The 12,894-nt window shown below is 38.4% G+C and overlaps 1 protein-coding gene across 1 annotated transcript in view; it reads right to left on the minus strand.

Moving 5' to 3' along the window:
* Window positions 1-12,894, minus strand: part of LOC138365632 (insulin receptor-like) — a 45,523-nt gene that overhangs the window by 28,265 nt on the left and 4,364 nt on the right. Inside the window, exons 2-6 of the mRNA XM_069326115.1 lie at window positions 10,010-11,875; window positions 9,322-9,422; window positions 7,923-8,111; window positions 1,499-1,630; window positions 770-863 (exon numbers count right to left, since the gene is read on the minus strand). Coding sequence (XP_069182216.1) covers window positions 770-863; window positions 1,499-1,630; window positions 7,923-8,111; window positions 9,322-9,422; window positions 10,010-11,549 — 2,056 coding nt within the window. The 5' untranslated portion in view covers window positions 11,550-11,875. The remainder of the gene's footprint in view (window positions 1-769; window positions 864-1,498; window positions 1,631-7,922; window positions 8,112-9,321; window positions 9,423-10,009; window positions 11,876-12,894) is intronic.

Below are 12,894 nucleotides of genomic sequence, written 5' to 3' on the forward strand. Positions count from 1 at the left end.
ATATAACACAGTGTAAGATCCTAGATACTGTCACAGTAGTTTCAAAGTGTTATATGACAAAAGAGTGCAGGGAAGACGGGACACCACGAGCATAGCTCTCATCCTGTAACTACACTTTAGTAATTACACTAGCAGAGACAAAACTTGAATATAAAATTTTAATTGAGTTGGTATTCCCTGAGGGACTACTCAATTTGAAGACGTGACAAAAAATTGAAGAGGTGGCGGAGATGTTGGTGTGCTGATGAAAAAACTAAAGGTCAAAGAATTAATACTCGACAACCCATGAGAAGTTGACACAATGGCACTGGAGATTTATAACTAGGATGATGAACTGATAATCATGAAGACTAATCCACACACACCTAAGATGAAGAGACGACGCCGTTTCGTTCCATCCTGGACCATTATGAAGTAGATTATTACAATCAACTTGATAATGGTCCACGACGGACCGAATCATCATATCTTCTGGAGTGTGGTTTAGTCTTCATATCTTCAGCCACATTATTGTAGCTCATCATCTGCAACTGATAATCATAAATGTCCACAGTCCACCTGCAAGCAATACGTGGACAAAGGAAGAGCCATATGACAAAAATAGAGGGCCCATAATAATCATGAGACATTATGGTAAGAATAGATAAAGATACTAATTTTCTCACCGATACATTACGTGGATTGATTTCTTTGTGTAAGCACATCAACTGCGATATTAGGAGTTTTGCAATCCATGAATAAAAGTGAAATACACAAAATAAATACTCACCTTGCTGGCAGTGTTTGGCGGACCAGCAGTGTTCAAGTTTCCCTTGACGAGGACAATTAGGATGGCAGGGACCGCAGAGCCTTTCATTGTTATTCTGAAGAGAAAACAATAAAATATGTTTTACATATAACGGCTTTCTAATTTGGGTGATTAACTTTGTCATCTTATGCTGGACATGTTCAAGTGAATTTATATCCACCCTATAGTATGGTGACCAAAACTGAACTGCACAATCTAAATGGGGCCTAAAGCAATCATAATGTAATATGTTTTACATTACAAGCAATCATAATGTAATATGTTTTACATTAAGAGTATTCTAAAATATTTCTGGAAAATACTAATCAGAAAAATAGATGAACAGATCCAAAGGAAAACTTGTGTTGTGCATTCAAATCACACACCTCTTTTACTATCTAAGTTTATGTTTTCTTTCTAGCCTTTTTAATGCAGTCATCTTCTATCACTCCCAACCCTCTTTTCTCTTTCCACAAATGTCATCAACCTTCTCAAAACTGTTTCCCTCCAAATTCATTTACCATTCCCAAAAACCCATACTTTCATTTGCCCTTCCCTTTTAATCAATACTCTGCCCTTTATTATATTATTCACTCAAAATCTAACATGTTTTCTCTATTAATCTACAAATAAATTTCATCATTTCTTACTTTTTCAACCCCTTTTAATTTATTTAATTCATATAACACATACGTTTCATGGTTATCTTACCTTGAAGACATTATCACTAGCATCCTTAATAATGATGGACCAATTGACTTCGTTCACGTAACACAAGTTGAAGTTATTCTGAATTCTCACACCACCACGTAAAATGTCTGTTAGGCTGTACAAATCAACACTCTGGAAAAAAAAAAAACAATAGATTCCAATGAAGTAAAAAAAAAAAAATTACATGTAGTGAAGTGCTTTTTTCTGGTGGGCATGTTTTAAGCAACCCAGATAACTCCACCCAATTTTATCCAAAACATTGCCTCTCTACAGAGGTGCAAGGAACTGAGGATACAAGATACAAGTATGAGCTGCCAATAGGCCTTCTGTAGTTCATTTATTATGTTCAACTGATAATTGGTTGACCTTACTTAACCCTTAAACTGCGCATGGCGTATATATACGCCCTGAGTAACATGTCCCACTGTGCTCATGGCATATATATACGCCATAGGGTGCCAGGCCCGATTCAAATGGCCCGCGGCTACATGGGGTTCACAGTAGCTTCCTCAGGGCTCTTGTAAACAGACGCCATTTAAAAAAAAAATCGTGGGCAATATTCTCAGGTGTGAGAGGCACAGTACTGTTGGAGCAACCAAGGCTGGCGCACGCAGCATGAGCAAACTGCATTGCTGTTCAGCTTGTGACCACAGCATCGCCGAAAAATGTCAAAATAAATATATAATTGTTATTGTTTAGCGATGCCAATATTACAGATGACCCATGACTGTGATATAAATAACCAGGGTTGTGATAATAGCAGGATTATTGTAATAATTAGTGCTGTGGGACGAGTGATGCTGAGAGACGGAGGGAGATAGCATCGTTTACTGACTGTGTGGTCACCTGTTACTGTCTGCATTCACCATACCAGCTCAGTGGTTCTCTATGGTGAACACAAATGTAGATACTTATATATAATGTGCGTATTAGTGTAATAACAGCAAAAGGATTATGCTGGGAGGAGCCATTTGGGTGACGGAGGTGACGTCGTCTGCATGATTTGTCTAGCTGTTTAGAGGGTGGCCACTATGCTCTTTGGGCACCATACCAGTTTACTTGTACAAGTATAGAATAGAATACACATTACAAGCACATTACACACACTTTGGGCACACTACAAGCTTAGGTGTACAGTTACGGTCTATTCTATAAATTCTATACATAGAATTTATAGAATATAGAATAAAGAATATTATAGAATACAGGTCTATTCTATAAATTCATAAACAACAAATTGCAGGTAAAGGATAATATTCAGAGGTTGAAAATGGGAAATAGATTCACGGAAAATGAAAAGGAAATGTGTGAAACATTAAACGAAAAGTTCCAAAGTGTGTTTGTACAAAATGAAATCTTCAGGGAACCAGATACAATAAGAATTCCAGAGAACAACATAGAGCACATAGAGGTGTCTAGAGACAAAGTGGAAAAAATGCTCAAGGAGCTAAATAAGAACAAAGAAGTTGGTCCAGATGGAGTTTCACCATGGGTTCTGAGAGAATGTGCACCTGAGCTCAGCATTCCTCTTCAACTGATTTTTCAGGCATCCCTGTTTACAGGAGTTGTAGCTGATGTGTGGAAAAAGGCTAACATAGTTCCAATCTACAAAAGTGGAAGCAGGGAAGACCCCGTTAATTATAGACCGGTATCATTGACAAGTGTAATAGTCAAAATATTGGAAAAAATAATTAAATCTAAATGGGTAGAACACCTGGAGAGAAATGATATAATATCAGACAGACAGTATGGTTTTCGATCTGGAAGATCCTGTGTATCGAATTTACTCAGTTTCTATGATCGAGCAACAGAGATATTACAGGAAAGAGATGGTTGGGTTAACTGCATCTATCAGGACCTAAAAAAGGCTTTCGACAGAGTTCCACATAAGAGGTTGTTCTGGAAACTGGAAAATATTGGAGGAGTGACAGGTACGCTTCTAACATGGATGAAAAATTTTCTGACATAGAAAAATGAGGGCTGTGATCAGAGGCAATGTATCGGACTAGAGAAATGTCACAAGTGGAGTACCACAGGGTTCAGTTCTTGCACCAGTGATGTTTATTGTCTACATAAATGATCTACCAGTTGGTATACAGAATTATATGAACATGTTTGATGATGATGCTAAGATAATAGGAAGGATAAGAAACTTAGATGATTTTCATGCCCTTCAAGAAGACCTGGACAAAATAAGTACATGGAGCGCCACTTGGCAAATGGAATTTAATGTTAATAAATGCCATGTTATGGAATGTGGAATAGGAGAACATAGACCCCACACAACCTATATATTATGTGAGAAATCTTTAAAGAATTCTGATAAAGAAAGATCTAGAGGTGGTTCTAGATAGAAAACTATCACCTGAGGACCACATAAAGAATATTGTGCGAGGAGCCTATGCCACGCTTTCTAACTTCAGAATTGCTTTTAAATACATGGATGGCGATATACTAAAAAAATTGTTCACGACTTTTGTTAGGCCAAAGCTAGAATATGCAGCAGTTGTGTGGTGCCCATATCTTAAGAAGCACATCAACAAACTGGAAAAGGTGCAAAGACATGCTACTAAGTGGCTCCCAGAACTGAAGGGCAAGAGCTACGAGGATAGGTTAGAGGCATTAAATATGCCAAAACTAGAAGACAGAAGAAAAAGAGGCGATATGATCACGACATACAAAAGAGTAACAGGAATTGATAAAATCGATATGGAAGATTTCCTGAGACCTGGAACTTTAAGAACAAGAGGTCATAGATATAAACTAGCTAAACACAGATGCCGAAGAAATATAAGAAAATTCACTTTCGCAAACAGAGTGGTTGACAGTTGGATCAAGTTAGGGGAGAAGGTGGTGGAGGCCAAGACCGTCAGTAGTTTCAAAGCGTTATATTACAAAGAGTGCTGGGAAGACGGGACACCATGAGCGTAGCTCTCATCCTATAACTACACTTAGGTAATTACACTTAGGTAATTACAGTGCATACAACATGTAGATACTCATTATATATAAGTGTATATAGGGTAATAACACTGCAAACAGTATTGTTGGGGGAGAAAGTTTAGTGCGTGTGACCTTCAACAAGTGAGGGAGCCCCCAGCCGCCAGCTGTGTATAGCGACGACTCTTAGTGCCTGAACTAACTATATCAGCTTAGCTGTACAGTTGTGGTGAACAAAATATATACATACTTTTTTTTTTTCCGAGAGATATATACAAGAGTTGTTACATTCTTGTACAGCCACTAGTATGCGTAGCGTTTCAGGCAGGTCCCTGGAATACGATCCCGTGCCACGAAGAATCGAATATATATAACGTCTCTATACAGTGTAATAACACCACAAATGGTATTGTTGGGGGAGAAAGTTTAGTGCATGTGTTGAGGGAGTGGAAGGGAGTGGCTGGTTGTGTGTGGCGGGTAACTCCTCATTGCTTATCGACTCTCAATACAAACTTAGTGATTCGTTATGGTGAACAAAACATGCAGATACTTATATATAACCTGTGTATAGAGTGTAATAGCAGCAAAACTATTTGTTTATTGTTTAATGAACATAATAATTGAATCACTAATATGCACACCATACTTTTAAGAATAGCAATTATTCACCACTTTTATTATATAAATATATTACAATACACACTATTGAATAATATTACTGCAAAAAAAAAAAAATAAGAAGAAAAAATCAATCGGAAACATTGAAACAATTAGGTAATAATATCTTTGTGGCAACTCCCACCTGTCAGCGCGGGTGACACTGACCGGCTCTGACGACCGCTCTGTCAACGCCCACTTTTTGCCAGACTTCCGGTCAATTACGCTCAAAATATGTCACCTACGATTTTTTTTTATTTTTCCCGTGCTCAGGGGACACAAATTAACACGTTTAGAAGACGAAAAAAAAAATTTGAATTTTTTTTTTTCTTGCGCACAGGGGTGTAAATGTCCTCAGGGCCCCTGAGCAGTGGAAGGGTTAAATGACTGAACATATCCCCACCTCCATCCAAGTGATGCTATACAATAACGGTGTAAGCCATTGTTTTCCTTGTAACCTAACTTTCAATACCCCCAATAAAACCTGTATGTGAAGTTGTAACCCAAAATGTACTTATTGTGCAATTTAGGGAAAGGTTACTTAGTTTTCAGCTATACAGTATTACTTTTGTTGGTTTGTACTCTTGGGTATTGCTTACCAGCTTGATACCTGGTTGATGGGGTTCTGGGAGTTCTTCTACTCCCCAAGCCCGGCTCGAGGCCAGACTTGACTTGTGAGAGTTTGGTCCACCAGGCTGTTGCTTGGAGCGGCCCACAGGCTCACATACCCACCACAACCCGGTTGGTCCAGCACTCCTTGAAGGAAACAATCTAGTTTCCTCTTGAAGATGTCCACGGTTGTTCCTATAATATTTCTGATGCTCGCTGGTAGGACGTTGAACAACAGTGGACCTCTGATGTTCATACAGTGTTCTCCGATTGTGCCCATGGCACCTCTGCTCTTCACTGGTTCTATTCTGCATTTTCTTCCATGTCGTTCACTCTAGTATGTTGTTATTTTACTGTGCAGATTTGGGACCTGTCCCTCCAGTATTTTCCATGTATATATTATTTGGTATCTCTCTCGTCTCCTTTCTAGTGAGTACATTTGGAGAGCTTTGAGACGATCCCAATAACTTAGATGCTTTATAACGTCTATGCGTACCGTATATGTTCTCTGTATTCCCTCAATTTCAGCAATCTCTCCTGCTCTGAAGGGAGAAGCGAGTACTGAGCAGTACTCAAGATGGGACAACACAAGTGATGCTCATGCCCTTACAAGCTCATGGACCTTACAAGCTCATGCCCTTACAACATTTGTGACGATAACTGCATTATCATTAAACTATAGCAGGATTTTTTCATGGGACAAGGTAAACTCCATTACATCCATATAGAGCTTATTAACACTAACATATTATTAACATTATTAACATTAACTTAGCAGGAGCATATTCTACACTTTCAAACTTCACCATTGCTTTCAAATACATGGATGCAAAATATTGGTGAAATTGTTCACAACCTTTGCAAGACCAAAATTGGAATGTGCAGTGGTTGTCTTGTGCCCATATCTCAAGGAGTTCACTCTTGCAAACAGAGTGGTAGACGGCTGGAACAAGTTAAGTGAGGTGGTGGTGGAAGCCAAAACCGTTAGTGATTTCAAAGTATCATATGACAGTACTGGGAAGACAGGACATCACGAACGTAGCTCCCATCCTGTAACTACTCTTAGGTAGTTGTACTCGGTTCCCTAAGGTCAGCTGGTGGTCCAAGATGAGACACCCCCCTCATATAGAATTGTATGTACTAGCTCTATCTATAACTTCAACAGGATGTTTGTAACTGCATCTATGTACTGTATGTACTTTTCCTAAATAAAATATTATTTATATTTTTATTTTTAATATTTTTATACAGTAATTGCACGTACTCTAACACACCCCACACAAGTGAAACAAATCCACACAGTTAAAATAGGCCTCTCTCAGCCTCCCAGGGTTTATGCAGAGTCAATGACTCTTGCACCATCCAAGGTGAGACTCCCCACCCACAGTGATATGGCTTCTAAGGGGCAAACTCCCAAACATAACAGAGAACGAACTAAGTGCAGGCCAATGATAGACAAGCACCAAGGGAAGGCAAACTTGAAGTCGTGTAGCTCGAAGCATACAAAATGCCAGGTGCACACAAACTATGCCAGGAAGTAACTCATGCACATGCAACAAATACAAACCTATTGTAGTTTAGGACCTATGGACCTATTAGTAGTGGGACCTATTGTGAATGAATGGCCTCGGGAGCACTCTACGAGTGGACGAGTCCATCTCGGCAGGAAGATTGTGGTGGGGCGAGTGTGGGGAAAGAACTCTGGGTCATCGTATAGTACCTATAAGTACTAGTTTCAAGTGATACATTTGTTTCCCATAAATTCTTTGCAGAGTCGATTGGCTTATTTCGACACCATTTTCTATGAACCTTGCATATGTCTGTAACACTTCACTGACTGTGGATTTTTTCCAGGTGAGGGTAATGAAAATACAGTACAGTAGTCCCCTACTCTCTGCACCTCTGAGAGGGGTCCAGGTTTTGCCTCTTGTTCACAGTAGGCCAAACAAGACTCCTGTAACTGATATGACCTAGTAGTGAAGAGCAATCTCACTGAGCTAGCTTCAGGGAGCCACCATGGAGATCTTCACAGAAAATGTGTCTTTAACTATTGTTTATATAGTGGGTACAGTATATTGAAAATGTAAAACCCCAAGAAATTCTCAAGAATTGAAATGTTTTAAAATGCCACTACTAATGTACAGTATATAGCAAGGTAACTAATATACAGTACAATAATAATTACTAGAGCACATTATACGTTTCTAAACAAACTTACTTCAAGATCCATGGCATCATAGATGACAAGAGCATAATTTTGATGAAGAGTCATTCCACGAATAACAGCCAGATTGGGAAAGAGCTGGCCCAAAGAGCGTAGTCCACTTACACGATAAATTAATAGAAAACCAGTGATCTGTACCAACTCAGGGAAACTCCACTTCTTCCATTCATTAATTTGCTTGGCCTGAAAAATAGCAAAAAGTAGAAATAAAAAACAATGATGGGAAACCAAGGAAATTACAAGATATTGATTAATGTAAAACTAATGTGAAAGGTTTACTGCTGTAAATACTTTTCATACAACTTGCCCTCACATTTAAACAGGGCAATTATAAAATGTTTACTACAACATAAAATGCCATAAAAATATGGCAGGAATGTCAAAGCCGTTTATAGTTGGTATACTTTTGTAACCTTTAGCCCAGGACTTTTCAACCTTTTACCTTTTATGTACCTTTTGGACATTATTAGTACCATTCATGTACCCCTTTAATGATAACTGAAAAAAAATAAGTGGGATGTAATGAAATGCCTCTTTCTGGTGGGTCCTTCGTGGCTCCTTGATGCTTACTACCTAACAAGCTTTACCAGGCAATCTATGCCAGGCCCTTGCGAGTCACGCAAGAGGACCTGAAGCCAAAACCTGGCCCCCTCCCCCTCTAAAGAGGTGGAAGAAGCAGAGGATCATAGCCCACCCTAACCAAGAAAAGACCACCAGAAAGTTGGGTGAACAAAAACATACCAACAGCAAGGTAAACAAAGCATAGGAAATGAAATGGCCCAAGCTCCGAGATGTATGAACCATCGAGTTTTGAAGCGGCTCCTGTTAGTTCTATCTGCACACCAGAGATAATACATACCATCTTTCTCAATACCTTAGCCTTAAGTCTCATTTGGCCAGGAAGATGGAAGAACCAAAGCCCCTAAATGGTGAAGGGAGGGGTCCCAAGTAGCCACCAAGGACCCACCAGAAAATTATTTATCAGTAGTTCAATCTTGGGGGACCTCTATACAAGCCTAGCATATATACAAAGACAGACTGCCTGTCCCTCAACAAAATGTATTGTTTAAATTATTATTATGCATAGCAAATAATCCGTATCACACATATCAAAAGAACTGTGTGCCTTGGGTAGAGTGTGTTTGGCCACATTGACATTTTCTGTATTAAATATTACCATAAAATTTAATAACTAAAACACAATAATCCTAAAGTTTGCCTGAAGTACTGTGCAAAATTATTTGCTTTAAAACAATATAAATACCTATCCAGTAACCACTGTACTCTGTTTCCATCATTTTGTATAAATATTATATTATTGTTATTGCCCAATTTAGTGAAATGCTTGATAAAAATGTTTTATTAAGATTAAACAAACATTATACCTACTCACATCTTCAATAAGAATTATCTGCAGGTTGCCTTCAATCACCCTGCAGTTGCGTAGAGTTTCCAACTCATTCACAGAGTTTATAATCCGCTTGCTCTCACATACTGGCAGAGAAAAACGTCTAAAGTGTGAAAACAATACAGTATCTTTATTTCCGATGTGAAAACAATATCTTTATGTACATGCTCATGTAAAAAAAAATATTTTTTATTACGTTTGTCATAGTGGTGATGCAGGAAAGAATGAACAAGTCTTGACAATACAATGTGGGATGTATGTGAAACGTCAGAGAGGGTGGAGGGTGCAGGTGATGAAGAAAATACAAAGGATCTGCAAAACTGAGTAATGAGTAAAAATAAACCTACAGTATTTAAGTTAAATATGAATTCGTAACATTAGGACTTGTTCTGGCTGATGTTGACACCCAAAGTTGCTCCATAGTTTCAGCTGATTCTACAGCTAGCATCAACCCCACAGATGTATTCAACAGGAATACATCTGAGGGGTTCATTAATACATGGTTTTGTTAAAAATAGATTCTGCCTTCAAAACCTGCTCACAAGGTTTCACCTTGGATTCAAGCCCCAGGAGAGTTGAGAATGAACGTGACTGAACTAAAGTGCACATGTATCGAAAGAACAGGGATCTCATTTAAACAGCAAATTAGTACAAATTGAAAGATTACACTTACCTTCTTGTAAAGTACTTCTAGTTATGCTGCTTACTGGTGTTGCAAATACTTGTTCTTTTGACTCCAGTTGTGAGAGCTGGCCCATTGAGTCTTGAAACGTTGACAAACTGGCATTCGCAGAGCACATTGTAATACCCAAATTTATCAAAACAATAAAAAACACCCACCACCACATTGAAAGGCACTTTCTGTGTGGTATACTGACTCTTGCAGTTTCATCAACACAAAAAAAATTAGAAAGTTTGCTCAAGTAGTATGACATGTAGCTTGTTTTACTGACATGTCTGCTTGTGTTGTCTCTATCACCCAATTGTTCATAAATGCATGGGTATTTAAGTAATAAATTCAACTGGATGACGGTTGCAGCAGGGGATAAAATGGTTGGTGCAAGTGAGAATGGAATGTTGTTTGAGTCTAGAAATGGAATGGAGAATGCAAAACAGAGTGAGATAGACATAACAGGGCTGCGCATGAAGCATATAATGAGTGGGAAGATAGACATGGGAGATGATGGTAAGATAGTTATATCAAGAAATGGACAAGTACAAGAGACAAAAGTCTGACTGCCAAGTATGTCAATGACTCGAGTGATGAAGGTACCATAAGAGGGGCCGAATGATGTAACTGTAAATACAATGACATGTCTATCAGACAAGGTGGGAGTTTTGAACAAATTATGAATACCAGTACTGTGTATAAGGAAAATCATACTGTGATTAAATATCACACACACAGGTTTGGTAACTACCTTCTCCAGGCAAGCAGGCCTATTCTGATCAAGGTAGAAATACCCAACTATTGTATACATACGACAGAAATGCCAAGAAATGGAAAACTTTATTTTCACATCATAAGAATTAGTACTTACAAAAGTGCACATATTTTCTACCACAGCACTAGCATAAATTCTAAAAATTATGAGAGATATTAACAACTTTACCCAGGCTATAGTAATGAGGAATGTGATGGGCAGCCCAATGCTATAACTAGAAAGCAAACATGGTAATGGTATTTTATCCCAGTAGTCTTGGTTATGTAAATGCAAACATGATATGTAGAAGGGCAAAGAACTCTGTGTGAGTAATGAGACAATGAAGACTAAGAAATTGAAAGCTGCTGTAGAGATGAGAGGCAGCAAAAGGCTAAAAAAAATATAGGTCTGGATGACTGCTAAGATTTGGTTAGTTAAAGGGATTAAAAATATACAAATGTTCCTCATGTTGGATGGAATGTGTAGTGGTCCCATAGTTGAAACTTGAGCAAGTACACTAACTATATTGTGTGTATTCTGATCCTTTGCTTTAGTGCCAAAGATGCCAACAGGACACTGTGCATTATTTATGTGGCACTTTCCTTCAATAAATAAATTTATATAAGCAATAAGCGCAGCATCTTGGAATTTTTCAGTGTGTAGTGCTTGACTACATTCCACAGGTCTTCTTATTTCTCCATCATTCTTTTTTTCCATATCCACTGCCAACAATCTTGTGAGTACTCTGCTTTCTTCACCTCCTTGATCAAAATGCATTCTGTAAGACATATCATTCCTTTTCTTACTGTTCACTTCTTAGGATTCTTTTTCTTAATTATGTGTATCTTTCTATGTCTACTTGCAGAACTGCTAAAGAAATGGCATCGAATATGTTCTTGCAGTATACTGTAACATGATGAAAAAATATGAAGCTCCATTTCCAAACTTCATTAATGTAATTGACAGAGTATGTTTTCTCACTTGGCAAGTCTGGTGATAAGATTAAGAAAAAAAAATAGTTTAATCTTTTGCCTTTTTAAGCTTGCTATGCATCTTTGAGTAAAGTATTAATGACTCGTGTAGAGAGATAACATCGTCTTCATTTACAACACATCCTGAGAAAGAGAACGAACTGATCAGTTGCTGGTTTAAGTATATATATGTACTGTAATTAATAATATAATTCAATTTCCTTTCCAGTAAATTTATTAAGCATTAGAGATATGGCACTGACTAGAGCCATGTAAATACGAAAAACCAGCATTAAACGAAATGAAAGGCCTCTTTCTGGAAGAACCCTGGTGGCTCCCTGAAGCTCTCTTGTCGAGATGGTGCCACACTAATGAGTCACATCAGTCCTATTTGGCCTACCAAGAAATAGAGCAAGACTAACACCCCCCCCCCACCCCACACAGAGGTGCAAGGAACATCTGAGGAAAAAATATCCAAAGTCAAAGCAACACAGACAACTTAAAGGTTCACAGAAAATGAAGCATTGAAACAGCCTTGCAATTCAGTGTTTTGACTCGGTACAGTCAAAAGGCACCCACCACGAGGGGTCTTGCAAACGAGGAATGGAGCCGTGTAAGGAGGAAGGTCCTACATGTAATTCCAAGCAGATGCATAGAGAGCCAAATTGAGACACCTGAACAGCTCTGAAAGGAGGCAGCATCAATGGTCCACTCTGTGGAGATGGGAAGGAGCCATGACAGACCATTTGCGAGTGTGCTGGAGACTCCCAAAATCGGAACTGCATGGAGAACCAAACCTAAAGAAGCTAGCAAACAAGCTACATTTTCTGATCAGGGAGGAAAAGAGACACCAACAGCATGGGGACCTATTTATTTATTAGTAGAACAAGTAAATATTTTCTGCAGACCCTGTTAATGAAGCGGCTATAACTTTTATATTTTACAACTGCGTAACACAGACATGTATAACTTTGAGTACTATAACTGCAACTTAATAACATTAATTCATATGCTTATAGCCGGGAACTAACTAAATCAAGATCTGCAGAACACCGAATACTTATTATCTATGAGTAAAAGTAAGGCAAATGTCTAACATATTTTTCCTTGAGAATCAGGGCATTTAGAGTAGCATGTATTGGCCTAACACGTGACAGATAATA

The sequence above is a fragment of the Procambarus clarkii genome, chromosome 17, assembly GCF_040958095.1.
Source record: "Procambarus clarkii isolate CNS0578487 chromosome 17, FALCON_Pclarkii_2.0, whole genome shotgun sequence".
Classification (NCBI taxonomy): Eukaryota; Metazoa; Arthropoda; class Malacostraca; order Decapoda; family Cambaridae; genus Procambarus; species Procambarus clarkii.